Source organism: Lampris incognitus, chromosome 16 (assembly GCF_029633865.1).
Source record: "Lampris incognitus isolate fLamInc1 chromosome 16, fLamInc1.hap2, whole genome shotgun sequence".
Lineage (NCBI taxonomy): Eukaryota > Metazoa > Chordata > Actinopteri > Lampriformes > Lampridae > Lampris > Lampris incognitus.
In genome coordinates this window covers 45,894,632-45,909,879 of record NC_079226.1, presented here as the reverse complement: position 1 = coordinate 45,909,879, position 15,248 = coordinate 45,894,632, and the positions used below count along the sequence as shown (strand labels likewise).

Below are 15,248 nucleotides of genomic sequence, written 5' to 3'. Positions count from 1 at the left end.
GACAGTTGGTCTATAACATTGAGACTGTCTCCCTATCCTAACGTATTGCTCCCAAGCTCGCCTGTCCTAAATGTGTGAATCACAATAATCTAGTAATTATTCCTACCACTGGTGGTGGTGAAATGTGCAATGAAGTACCTAATAGTCTTCAGAGCCAAACATCTAATGTTATCAAAAGTGTGAACACATATCGTCCAAAGCGTAGGTTGTCAAAATTGTCAACTAATAACACAAGGTGTCTAATTTTAATGAATATTTTACCTATTGGTAGCTCTAAAGTTCTGCCTACTACTGATCACTTCCACAAGATGCTTACGTTTTGTTTTATAAATATCAGATCACTGTCCACCAAAGTCTTACTAACAAATGATCTGATTCTTGAAGATAGTTTTGATATGATTAGGTTATTAAGAAACACGGCTGAAACCAAATGTGTTCTTTCTCTTAAATGAAGCTTCCCCACCCGACTATACTTATTCCCATGTAGCCAGGGCAAATAAACAAGGTGGGGGTGTTGCCTTAGTATATAAGTCCACTTTAAATATAACTTCTAGAGTTGAATCTAAATTCCAATCTTTTTAGGCTCTTGTTCTGAATCCATCTAGCAGCTCAGTCCTGATTGTAATACTCTATCGGCCTCCTGGCTCTCACTAACTATTTCTTGAAGAATTTGGAGAATTTATGTCAGGTGTTGTTACCCATTCTAATGAGATTCTAATTCTTGGTGATTTCAATATTCATCTGAATAAGGCTGCTGATCCTCTAAGTAAAGCCTTTCTGGCACTAGTTGATACTTTTGGGTTCACTCAGTTTGTTCAAGAGTCGACTCATTGCAGTGGCACTACCCTTGGTTTGGTTTCATCTAAAGGGATAGCTGTTTCTGATCTGAATGTCTTACCAACCACATCTGCTGGGTCAGATCATTTTCTCATCAAACTTGAAGCATTATTAGCCTGTCCAGTTAATGTCAGCACAGATGTAATTACCACTCACCAAACTGGTCCCTCCACTGTAGCTGCATTTGGCCAGCAGCTGCCTGAAAGTCATTGCTCCTTTCATTGAAAGGGAATGACTGTTTAAATTTTCACTGGTGAATTAAATGTGGCCCTCTCTAGTCTCCTCAATTCAGTTTCACCTCTCACTACCAGAGCTAGGCGACTAAAGAGGCCTACACCCTGGTTTAATGTTGAGACACATGCTGTTAAGTGGACCTGCAGGAGACTGGAACATTAAGAAGATTTTTACATAACTCGGCATAAGTGTTTATTGAAATACAATCATACTTTATCTGCTGTAAAAGCAGTGTATCTCTCTCACTTAATCAATAAAAAACATAACCCCAGATTTCTCTTTGACACTGTAGCTAAACTTACTAAAAAGCAACAGTCTATTAGCTACTCATCATTCATGGCCCATGAGCTTCTTGACTTTTACTGCAATAAGATTGATAAGATCACTAAAAAAAATTAGTTCTTCAACTCCAGCTACTCCTGCAGATCCACATTCATGCCAAATTCATATATATCTATATCTATAGCTATATATATATACATATCATTAGCAGCTGATGAGTGCGTGTCACACGAAACAGGCCTGTACTGCAATGTATTAAAACTTTTTTTTCCTGTATGTGTTGATATTCCGCTCCTCATTAGTTGAGCACTTATAACACCATTGACGGTTTTGGGAAAAAAAAAAAAAAAAATAAATAAATAAATACACACACACACACACACACACACACACACACACACACACACACACACAATGAGTCACTGATAGTCCCTGTTATTACAGCTTTTGAGACTATCTCTCTTGACACTTGACTTAAGCTCGTGTCAGCTTCTAAATGCACTGATTGCCTACTTGACCTCTTACAAGCAAAACTTTTTAAATACCTCTGGCCTTTTCCTAAGCCTACAATGCTAGACATTGTTAATTTACCACTTACTATTGGCATTGTTCCCAGCAGTTTTAAGACAGCTGTGGTTAAACCTCTACTTAAAAAAAAACGCACATCGATCCAGGGTCTCTTAATAACTATCAACCAGTCTCTAACCTTCAATTCTTTTCTAAAGTACTGGAGACAGTTGTGTATCAACAACTTTCGACCCATATAGAATAAAACTATCTATATGAACCTTTTCAATCTGCTTGCAGGGCCTGTCACTCCACTGAAACTGCTTTGACCAGAGTGTTGAAGGATCTTCTACTAGCTATGGACTCTGATTCCACTTCTGTGCTTCTACTACTGGACCTCAGTGCAGCTTTTAACACCATTGATTGCTGCATACTATTAGACAGAATAAACTGTAATTTTGGTGTCTCTGGCTTAGCTCTCTCTTGGCTTAAGTCCTACTTATCTGGCAGAACACATTGTGTCTGCTATAATAATATTACATCAAAGTTATCTGACATTGGTGTACCTATCTGACATGGTGTACCTCAGGGCTCAGTTCTTGGCCCTCCACTTTTATCTCTTTATAGTATTTCACCTCTTTTCCAAATTATATGCAATCATTGAATACATTTCTATTGCTATGCTGATGATACTCAGCTGTATGTGCCTATAATGGCTGATGATCATACTCAAATGACTAATTTAGAGGCCTACTTGGCTGCTGTGAAAAATTGTATGCCAATGAATATCCTGCTTTTAAATTTGGATGAAACAGATGCTGGTCATTGCTTCTGCTTGACACAGACACCAATTTGATCAAGTAACAACAATAATCGAAAACGCTATGATTTCACAAAGTGCTGCAGCCAAAAATCTTGATGTGATGTTTGATCCCAGCCTTTCCTTTGATAAACATACTAAATAAATCACAGAGTGCCTTTTTTTTTTTTTACTTATGTAACATAGCTAAAATTTGGCATTTCCTGTCTATGGATAACATAAGACTCTAATGCATGCATTTGTTTCATCCAGATTTGACTATTGTAATGTTTTGTTTTCAGGTCTGCCACATGCTAGTACTAAAAGTCCCTTTATATAAAACCAAATCAAGGGGTGTTACCACTGCAATGAGTCAACTCTTGAACAAACTGAGCGAACCCAAAAGTATCAACTAGCACCAGGAAGGTTTTACTTAGAGGATCAGCAGCCTTATTCAGATGAATATTGAAATCACCAATAATTAGAATCTCATCAGAATGAGTAACAAGGCCTGAGTTAAATTCTCCAAATTCTTCAAGAAACAGTAAGAGCCAGGAGGTCGACAAAGTATCACAATCTAAACTAAGAAGAGTCTGTTCATGGTTGAGGGAGATGGACTTAGAATAAGAGCCATAACAAACTTAAAAAAAAAAAACAACAACAATCAAACCACAAAAAACGAGTGTGAATATTAAAATTAACCAGCTGAATTTGGTATGGTAGACAGTTATGTTAGCTGTGGCTGAATACTGGAGTGCTTTTTTGCACTGACTGAGAATTGTGCCCCCCCCCCCCCATTAATTGCATTGAACTCTAGCTGGAGTTGCATGTCCAGTACGGAGAATAGGATGGATGGCTGTGAAAATAATGTAGTAAATGAGCGATAAGTATAAAATGGAGATTAGACTTAAAAAATGCTGAATTCTTCCTATATAGATACAGTATTGAACTTGGAGTGCTTGAGTGAGGCAACTATCTTTAGTAGCTTATCCCACTGAAGTTTCCATGTGTGACTGAGCTAGTCTCTGCAACCTTGAGATGGATGTGGGTAATGAGAATAAATGAGAGATATTTACTGACTGCACTGGCTTTCTATTGGTACCTGGGGTGTGTGTGTTGTTACCTTGAGAAAAGGGAAAAGAGCCAGCATTTCAGCCACCCGCTCTGCGTTGCGTCCTTCATTGAGAAAGTTCAGCTCCAGGGGCATGTTCTTTTTGGCCTCTTCCACCAGCCACATGAAGGCAAAATCGGGGAAGAGCCAGTGGACTGATCTCAGCAATACCTTCAAAATCACAGTCAGAACCAGTCAGAACAGGCTTCACACTATATGGCCAAAAGTAGGTGAACACCCATTCTAATGAATGGATTAGGCTATTTCAGCCACATCCATTGCTGGTAGATGCTTAAAATCAAGCATACTGTGATGCAATCTCCATAGACAAACACTGGTAGTATAATGGGTCGTACTGAAGAGCTCAGTGACATTAAACATAGCACTGTCATAGAATGCTACCTTTCCAACAAGTCAGTTGTCAAATGTCTGCCCTGCTAGAGCTGCCCTGGTCAACTATAATTAATTATTGTGAAGTGGAAATGTTTAGGAGCAACAATAGCTCAGTCGTAAAGCAGTACATCACACAAGCTGGCAGAACAAGACTGCCAAGTTCCATTCTGCACATAGTGGGTAAAAATTGTTAGTCCTCAGATGCAAAACTCACTAACGAATTCCAAACTGCCTCTGGAAGCAACATCAGCACAAGAACTGTTTGTCGGGAGCTTCACCATGAGATCACCATGTGCAATTCCAAGCATCGGCTGGATAAGATAAGATACTTTATTGTAATTGTGCGCACACAACAAAATTACATTTGGTGACTCTCAGATGAGCAACACTAGACAAGGTAAATGATTAAAAAAAAAACAAGATTAAAAACAAGGACAAACAACATTTAGGATAAACAAGTGAGGTAGTAAAAAATAAGTGAGGTAGCAAAAAATGATGATGGGACAATAAAAGATAGCAGCGGCTTTTTAAGGTTCATAATAGTGTATGTGATTATTGCACGTAGTTGTCCATATTGCAGTGGTTTTAGTAGCAGTTAGTCCTCAGCAGATATAGGCAGGTGTGTGTGTGTGTGTGTGTGTATGTGTTGGGGGGGGGCGGTGGAAGCTACAGCTCTGGGGAAGAAGCTGTTCCTCAGCCACCTCACTCAGCTGGAGTGATGTAAAGCACACGATCATTGACTCTGGAGCAGTCCAAACGCATTCTCTGGAGTGATGAATCGTGCATCACTATCTGGCAGACTGATAGATGAGTCTGGGTTTGGTAGATGCCGGGAGAATGCTATGTGCCCAAATGCACAGTGCCACTATAAAGTCTGGTGGAGAAGAAATAATGGTCTGGTGCAGTTTTTCATGGTTTTGGCTAGGCCTGTTTGTTTAAGTGTCTGGAAATCTTAATGCAACAGCATACAATGACATTCTAGAGAATTGTGTGCTTCCAACAATACACAGTTTGGTGAATGGTGTTTGGAAACAGTTGAGTGAAGGTCCTTTCTTGTGCCAGACCCTGTGCAAAAAGCAATCAAGACATGGTTTGCTCAGTTTGGTATGGGACACCTTGACTGGTCTGCACAGAGTCCTGACTTCAACCCCATTGAACACCTTTGGGGTGAATTAGAACACCAACTTTTAGATCTTCCTGCCAAACATCAGTGCTCAACCTCACTAATGCTCTTGTGGCTGAATGGGAGCAAATCCCCACGGTTATGTTCCAAAATCTCATAGAAAGCCTTCCCAGAAGAGTGGAGGCTGTTACAGCGGCAAAGAGGGGACCAATCCTATATACTGCACTGGTAGTATAATGGGTCGTCCATGTTTTTTAAGATATGGTATGTCGGTATGTCAGGCAAACCTGAAACGCCAGCCCCAGAAGTGTCAGCTTTTCCGACGCCAAACACTGTTCCTGGGTCAGATTGTCAGTGGCGCTAGAATAGCCACCAACCCAGAGAAAGTCAAGGCTGTGGCAGAGTGGCCTCAGCCAGAAAATGTCCCCCAGCTAAAGAGCTTTTTGGGCTTGGCAAACTATTAAAGACATTTTGTAAGGAGTTACGCAGACATTGCCAGCCCCTTACACCAGGCAGAGACGTTGAAACCGTTCTAGTGGACAGAAGAGCGCAGTCCGGCATTCGTGGCTCTGAAGGAGGCCCTGGTCATCTCCCCAGTCCTAGAATACCCCTTACCAGACTGCCCCTTCATACTGGATACAGATGCCAGCAACAAAGGGGTGGGGGCAGTACTCTCACAGGTGACAGGGGGAGAGGAGCGTGTGGTGGCATTCTACAGCCAAACCCTTAGCCAGCCAGATCAAAATTACTGCGTGACGAGACGTGAGCTGTCAGCAGTAGTGAAGGCTATGGAGCATTTCCATCCTTACCTGCATGGCCAGGCATTCACAATCAGGACAGACCACGCCTCCCTACAGTGGTTGACCAACTTCAAACACCTGGAGGGCCAGCTCGCTAGGTGGCTGGAAAAGCTCAGTCAATACGACTTCCAGATCCAGCACAGAGTGGGGAGGCTTCATAGAAATGCGGATGCCCTTTCCCGCTGCCCATGTCTGGAGACCCACTGCCTACACTGTGAGCGATGGGAAAAGAGACAGGAAGACCTGCAGGAAGAGATACAGGGAGAACACCACTTACTGCGTGCTGTGGAGGAACTTTCAGAGGGATTGGAGAGGTTAACGTCGGAAGACCTGGGTCAGATGCAGGCTGTTGACAGCGAAATTGTACCTGTGTTGGAGTGGAAACTCAACAGACAACGACCAGCCAGGTGTGAAGTGGCTGCAAAGGGCCAGCTGGTGAAGAGTTTGTGGGCCATGTGGAACTGCCTGGAGCTGAAAGGAGTCCTGTACCCCAAATGGGAGTCCTCCAGTGGAGGTAGGGTGGTGTGGCAACTGATAGCACCAAAAGTCCTCAGACAGGAGATTCTCAGGCTAGCTCACGACCTACCCACTGCAGGGCACTTTGGAGTCAACAAAACCCTAGCCCGGATTAGACAGAGGTTCTTCTGGGTTAGGCTGCGCAGTGATGAAGAGAGCTAGTGATGGAGATGTGCTGTTTGTGCCGCCAGAAAGGGCGTCCCCAGGCCGAGATGCAGCAATACCACGTGGGGGACCGGATGGAAAGAGTGGCCATCGACATTCTCGGCCGCCTGCCTCTCTCAGCAAAGGGGAACCGGTATATCCTGGTTGCCATGGACTACTTCTCCAAGTGGCTGGAGAGCTATGCCATCCCAAACCAAGAGGCAACCACGATGGCTGAAGTCCTGGTCGACGGGTTCTTCACAAGGTTTGGTATGCCTGATGAAATCCACAGTGACCAGGGTCGAAATTTCAATAGTCAAGTCTTCAAAGAGAAGTGTCGCCTACTACACATCAAGAAGACACGCACAACGGCGTTGCACCCCTAAAGCGATGGGATGGTTGAGCGGTACAACCGCACCCTCCTGGTGCAACTGTCACTCTTTGTCCAAAAGCACCAGTGTGACTGGGATGACTACTTACAGTTGTTGATGATGGCTTATCGGAGTGCAGTGTACCAAAGCACTGGTTGCACTCCAGCTTCGATTATGTTCAGCCAAGAACTGCGCACTCCGACAGAGCTCCTTTTTGGGCGCCCTCCGGGAGAAGAACTGGGTGAAGCAGGGCCCGTGTATATCCAGTGCATCTGGGAGCAGATGGAGAGAGTTCATGAGTTTGCTCAACACCACATCCAAGGAGAATCCAAAAGACAGAAGAAACAGTATGATACCCGTGCTCATGGGAAGCTGTACCAGCCAGGTGACCGTGTGTGGCTATACTGCCCCCAACGCCAGAGAGGAAGATGCCCCAAACTGGTGTGTCAGTGGGAAGGACCCTGCACTATACTGAAAGCTCTGTCCGATGTAGTGTACTGGGTACAGAAAAATGGCCGGCGGAAGAAAGTGGTGGTGCACCAAGACCGTCCAGCTCCCTACAGAGGAGGGAGAGAAGTTGAGCCAAGCTCTACACCTTCAGGACACTATACTATGGCAGTCGACAGCCAGCCAGACTTCGAAGCAGGGACGACAGCAGCTTCAGATGGAGAGGAGACAGAGGCGCCTATGTGGACAGAAATGGATGAAGAGGACGAAGTGTCAGCAGGGGCCAGTTGGGAGGAGGAAAAGGAGAAGACTTTTGAGTTGAGAAGATCAAAGCGACAGCAGCACCCAGCTCAGTGCTACTGTTGTGCAAGCATAGCTGATGACGAAACAGACTGAAAAAAAGAGCTCCTAAAAATGTTTTTTTAAAAAGAGTTCCTGGTCCCCCCCCCCCCCTTCTCTGTTTCTAGGTTCCAAGGGCCAGGTGTGTTCAAGATCCAGGGCCATCAGTTCAAGTTGCTGTTACATAGAACTGTCACATTCGGGGACGAATGCTTTCTTTAAAGGGGGGGGGTAATGTAGCATATCAGAATTTGGTAACCTAGCAACAAATGGGGGTGGGCTTTTTGGGGGTGGTCTTTGAGCTGGAGTCGAGAGGAAGTGGGCGTCTTCATGTTTTGGTCTGTGCGGCGAGCAGCACGTGCAAGTCGTGGGTGTAATATAAAAGGGCAATAAAACTCACCAATTGACCTGACATCATGTCTTCAGGCCTCATTATGGATTGAAATGCTTCAATATGTTAGTATGTCTGTTATGAAACTAACTAACACAAAAATTAACATTTTAACAAATGTAATAGTATTGTTCAAACAATTTAAAATGACTGTTGTCCACCGCCTGTAAATACTGCAGCGCCTCGGTGGTAGTCATGGTGCCTCTCTAACAGTGTCTGTAACCTGACATGTTGGCAATAATCACACATGAAGTTTAGACTATTTGTCTGCACTGGAGGACGCTATTGTGTTTCTACTGTGTTTCTAGTGTGTCTCTAGTGTGTTTGTAGGACAGAGCAATGAACTGGCATGGTCGGGCATCTCTGCAGACACAACTGGCCGTGTCTGCGGGTGGGAAGCCGGATGTGAAGAGTAGGGTAATTGGCCAAGTACAATTGGGGAGAAAAGGAGGGGAAACTTCACAAAGGAAATGACGCGACCAACACGTCATAAATACTGACATGAGGCGCACGATCACGCGTAAACTACGAGACAGTCATGTTGACCGCTCATGGTGTTTAAAGTAGATCTTATCAGAACTGTTTTTGTGCAACTGATCTAAACCTCATTTTAATGCAAATATATGCAGTTTTAGGAGCACTCTTGGAGCGCCAGGCCTGTAGCTTTTTCTTTTTTTTCCCGCACTACGTCCCCCTGGTGAAACTCCTCACTGTCAGGTGAAAAAAAGCAGCTGATGATTCCACATGTATGGGAGGAGGCATGTGGTAGTCTGCAGCCCTCCCCGGATCAGCAGAGGGGGTGGAGCAGTGACCGGGACGGCTCTGAAAGTGTGGGGTAATTGGCCAGATTAAATTGGGTAGAAAAAAAAGGGGGGGAGGGAAGAAAACAAAGAAAGAAAGAAAAAAAAAAGTAAACTTCACACGAAGGCACTGTGCAGATTTACATGATTACAGGCCGTGAATCCTCCGATCACACCGGTTCCACCCAGCGGGAATGACCCTGGTGAAACACCGCTGTTGCGGGTGTGATCGGGACCTAAGAACAGAAAAAGACGGGTTTCCCTTCATACTGCAGAGAGAATTTCCCGATGATGTTCTCCACTGCGACCTTACCCTCTGCAAACCACAGCAGTTTCCCCCAGAGGAAGCCACAAAGTTGAAGTCTTTCATATGCTCCTCAGTTACCTCATATTCCACTTCACACAGGTCAGGATACATATGAAAGTATTTCACACAGGTCAGGGTACGTATGAAAGCATTACAACTGCTGTTAAGTTTGTCCCTGCTACTTATCAAGGTTGTGAATTTCACCAAACTTCAGGTATCTGAACTTCTATTTCCTTGTGAAGCCCCATTAATTCTATTAATTGATTTTACACAAGGAAGGTCCTGGACAACGAAGGTGTATTTGTTTATACAAGGAAGGTCCTGGACAACGAAGGTGTATTTGTTGAGCATGAATTGAAGTTGTACTACAATACCTTCAAGGCCCAGGCAAGATATTCACTACAAAAATCTATGTAGAAATATAAATATACGTGCATGTGCACACACTCACCTCCATGACCATGATGTCCTTGGAGCTTTGCTTCTGGACTTTTGGGTGCTGGACCTTGACAGCCACGGTCCTGCCGTCATGCAGCACTGCTTTATGGACCTGGGCCAAGGAAGCGGCACCCTGAGGCTTCTCTTCGAAAGAGACGAATAACTCGGATAGCTGAAGGAAGGCAAGATGAGAGAGGTGGACAGAGGGATATAGGAGTGAGGGATAGGGAGGAGAGATGGGACATAGAGGACAAGACAGAGAAGAGCAGTGGAAAGAGAAGGATGACGAAAAGGTTGGTAGGTTAGGTGTGGAAGTTCTATTTTGCTGATCATTTCATTGCAACATCAATTTTTTTTTTGTTTTCCCCCCCTTCTCTCCCCAGTTGTATCCAGCCAATTACCCCCCTCTTCCGAGCCATACCGGTCTCTGCTCCACCCCCTCTGTCAGTCCGGGGACGGCTGCAGACTACCACATGCCTCCTCCGATACATGTGGAGTCACCAGCCGCTTCTTTTCACCTGACAGTGAGGAGTTTCACTAGGGGGACGTAGCGTGTAGGAGAATCTCGTTATCCCCCCAATCCCCCCCCCCCGAACAGCTGCCCCGACCGACCAGAGGAGGCGCTAGTGCAGTGACCAGAACATACCTACATCCGGCTTCCTACCCGCAGACATGGCCAATTGTGTCTGTAGGAATGCCCGACCAAGCTGGAGGTAACACGTGGATTCGAACCAACGATCCCCATGTTAATAGGCAACGGCATAGACTGCTACGCCACTCATGCGCCCCGTTGCAACATAAATTTGACATTTTGCTAATTTTATTGCCCAGACTGAAGAGCACACTGACAGGTGAAGACCAGGGCCACCAGTCGGGGTGAGGCCCTTTTACCAAAGGCAAGACAGGTCAACGCTGTTGTATCAAAAAGTCTAATCTGAACACGAGCACAAGACATGTCAACAAGTCTAATCTGAACACGAGCACAAGACATGTCAACAAGTCTAATCTGAACATGAGCACAAGACATGTCAACAAGTCTAATCTGAACACTAGCACAAAACATGTCAACAAGTCTAATCTGAACACTAGCACAAGACATGTCAACAAGTCTAATCTGAACACTAGCACAAGACTTATCAACAAGTCTAATCTGAACACTAGCACAAGATTTATCAACAAGTCTGATCTGAACACTAGCACAAGATATGTATCAACAGGTCTGATCTGAACACGAGCACAATACATTTGTCAACAAGTCTAATCTGAACACGAACACAAGACATGTCAACAAGTCTAATCTGAACACAAGCACAAGACATGTCAACAAGTCTAATCTGAACACGAACACAAGACATGTCAACAAGTCTAATCTGAACACTAGCACAAGATTTATCAACAAGTCTAATCTGAACACTAGCACAAGACTTATCAACAAGTCTGATCTGAACACTAGCACAAGACTTATCAACAAGTCTGATCTGAACAGGAACACATGTACCAACAAGTCTAATCTGAAAAGACATGTGTCAAAAAGTCTGATCTGAACAAGACCTGTATCAACAAGTCTGATCTGAACACGAGCACAAGACAAGTATCAACAAATCTAATCTGAACACGAACACAAGACATGAAGCAACAAGTCTAATCTGAACACGAGCACAAGACCTGTATCAACAAGTCTGATCTGAACACGAGCACAAGATATGTATCAACAGGTCTGATCTGAACACGAGCACAATACATTTGTCAACAAGTCTAACATGGACACAAACACAAGACATGTATCAACAAGTCTAACATGAACACGAGCACAAGACATGTATCAAAAAGTCTGATCTGAACATGAGCACAAGACATGTGTCAACAAGTCTGATCTGAACACAAACACAAGACTTGTATCAACAAGTCTAATCTGAACACGAACACAAGACATGTCAACAAGTCTAATCTGAAAATGAACACAAGACATGTCAACAAGTCTAATCTGAACACAAGACATGTCAACAAGTCTGATCTGAACACAAGCACAAGACATGTCAACAAGTCTAATCTGAACATGAACACAAGACATGCCAACAAGTCTAATCTGAACACAAACACAGACATGTCAACAAGTCTAATCTGAACACTAGCACAAGACATGTCAACAAGTCTAATCTGAAAATGAACACAAGACTTATCAACAAGTCTGATCTGAACACGAACACAAGACATGTAACAAATAGTCTAATCTGAAAAGACCTGTATCAAGTCTGATCTGAACACGAGCACAAGACATTTGTCAAAAAGTGTAACGTGGACATGAATACAAGACATGTAGCAACAAGTCCAATCTGAACACAAACACAAAGACATGTCAACAAGTCTAATCTGAACACTAGCACAAGACATGTCAACAAGTCTAATCTGAACATGAACACAAGACTTATCAACAAGTCTGATCTGAACACAAACACAAGACATGTACCAAATAGTCTAATCTGAAAAGACCTGTATCAACAAGTCTGATCTGAACACGAGCACAAGACATGTGTCAAAAAGTCTAACGTGGACACGAATACAAGACATGTAGCAACAAGTCTAATCTGAACACAGGCACAAGATATGTCAACAAGTCTAACGTGGACACGAACACAAGACATGTATCAACAAGTCTAACGTGGACACGAACACAAGACATGTATCAACAAGTCTAACGTGAACACAAGCACGAGACATGTGTCAACAAGTCTGATCTGAACACGAGCACAAGACGTGTCAACAAGTCTGATCTGAACACGAGCACAAGATATGTGTCAACAAGTCTGATCTGAACTCGAGCACAAGACGTGTCAACAAGTCTGATCTGAACACGAGCACAAAACATGTGTCAACAAGTCTAACTTGGACACGAACACAAGACATGTATCAACAAGTCTAACGTGAACATAAGCACGAGACATGTGTCAACAAGTCTGATCTGAACACGAGCACAAGACGTGTCAACAAGTCTGATCTGAACACGAGCACAAGACATGTGTCAACAAGTCTGATCTGAACATGAGCACAACACTTGTATCAACAAGTCTGATTTGAACACGAGCACAAGACGTGTCAACAAGTCTGATCTGAACATGAGCACAACACTTGTATCAACAAGTCTGATTTGAAAAGACCTGTATCAACAAGTCTGATCTGAACACGAGCACAAGACATGTGTCAAAAAGTCTAACGTGGACACGAATACAAGACATGTAGCAACAAGTCTAATCTTAACACAGGCACAAGATATGTCAACAAGTCTAACGTGGACACGAACACAAGACATGTATCAACAAGTCTAACGTGGACACGAACAGAAGACATGTATCAACAAGTCTAACGTGAACACAAGCACGAGACATGTGTCAACAAGTCTGATCTGAACACGAGCACAAGACGTGTCAACAAGTCTGATCTGAACACGAGCACAAGATATGTGTCAACAAGTCTGATCTGAACTCGAGCACAAGACGTGTCAACAAGTCTGATCTGAACACGAGCACAAGACGTGTCAACAAGTCTGATCTGAACACGAGCACAAGACATGTGTCAACCAGTCTGATCTGAACATGAGCACAACACTTGTATCAACAAGTCTGATTTGAACACGAGCACAAGACGTGTCAACAAGTCTGATCTGAGCCATTCACCATAAATTTGGAATTGAAAATGAAAGTGCAAGTTACAAGTCCAATATTATTATTAATTAATATTATCAACGGTCAACTGCCTTGCTAAGCTACTTGCTGGTTCAACTTGCAGGAATGACCAGCCTACACTTACCACAGGCATGGTAAGCACTGATAAACTTCCCCCAAATGCAGTTGAAAAGTGATCGATAATGTGAAATCATGTACACAGTCTTAACTGAGGAACTAGGTTTTTTGCCATTGTTGTGGAAAGGACAAGTTTAAGACTTGTGTTTGGTTGCCTAATAAGACACCATTGTAAAACTGAGTCTAGCGATGGTTCTGTGTCAAATATCTACAAAATGAAGCTATTAAGTAAAATGATATTATATTCGACAGGCACAATAGCAAAAACGACAAAAATAAGAACAAGGTTGTAAAAGTGTATTGGGCTACATGTGCTACATCAAAGCATGAACAGCCACCGATGTCATTGCAGCAGACACTGTCATAGGAGGTGGTTTGGCTGATGCACTTAGGCCCACTCCATCATGTCAGGCACCATCTCACAACCATTCTTACACCGCTTTCATCCCAGACAATATCATACCACCCACTCCTGTACTGTAGGTGCACATTCAATCTTGGGAGCTGGTGGGGGTTGAAACACACACACTCACACACACACACACACACACACACACACACACACACACACACACACAAATCTTCACAAATCTTCTTTTGTGTGATTTATTGATCTTACCCAGGCACAGCACAGCTGATGGGACGGCTCAACAACATGTAGCACTAAATCTACACTTCCCTTTGATGTGCTTCACCCACTCAACTTCTTCCACTGCAGCACATAACACTCATCCTGCTGCTCCCTCATTAGCCCAACACGTGTCCATGGAGTCTGTCCTCTCTCTCTCTCTCTCTCTCGCTATCTCTATCTCAAACACACACACACACAAACACACACACACAAGTAAACTGATTAGTGTGTAGGTTTTAAGGTTGTGGATGCATCCCCTGGGATCTGAAGTCCCTCAGAAAGGACCCAGTGCTGTTTTCTTGTAACCCCACTTTCAACTTTCAATAAGCCATGGGTGCAGTGCTGTCATTATATTGAAAATAAATAAATAATAACAATAACAATAACAATAATAACTCCTAGGTACCTACAAATACCTAGGAGTGAACGAAGGAGACGGCATACAACACTAAACCATGAAGGAGAAGATCCGGAAGAGTACCACAGGACAGTGAGTATGGTACTGAAGAGGAACTCATTTTAACCGGACACCTTAAAATGATTGGATGGGTTTATAACGGTCCTGCGACTTCCACAGATTACTCTTTTTATTTTTTTAATTTAGTGTCAGAGCATTTTATTCATTGATTGCTGTCGGGATGTAAAGAGAATTGCAAAAAATATAACAAAAAGTGCTTCTGAAAAAAATCGCCTTCCCTACCTTTAATTATTTGACTCCCTAGATTAGTGGAATCAGGGGTGCTGTTGGTGTAATTCAATAAATACATGGGCTGTGTGTGACGAAAGGTGCACCCTACTTATGTACGCTTATTAAGTACCGATGTACGTGATGGTGTGTACTTAATAAGCGTACATTAAAATATATAGGGGTGCGTTTTTGGTCACAGCCATGGAGGTTTTAGAACCACTGGACTAGACACAAGGGAGTATTTCACAAAGCTGGCTAACTGAGTATGGCTGACATCTGCGCAAAGTAAACCC

The 15,248-nt window shown here is 43.4% G+C and overlaps 1 protein-coding gene across 1 annotated transcript in view; it reads right to left on the bottom strand.

Moving 5' to 3' along the window:
• Nucleotides 1-15,248, bottom strand: part of adck1 (aarF domain containing kinase 1) — a 162,761-nt gene that overhangs the window by 67,041 nt on the left and 80,472 nt on the right. The window contains exons 4-5 of the mRNA XM_056296407.1: nt 9,853-10,011; nt 3,783-3,941 (exon numbers count right to left, since the gene is read on the bottom strand). Coding sequence (XP_056152382.1) covers nt 3,783-3,941; nt 9,853-10,011 — 318 coding nt within the window. The remainder of the gene's footprint in view (nt 1-3,782; nt 3,942-9,852; nt 10,012-15,248) is intronic.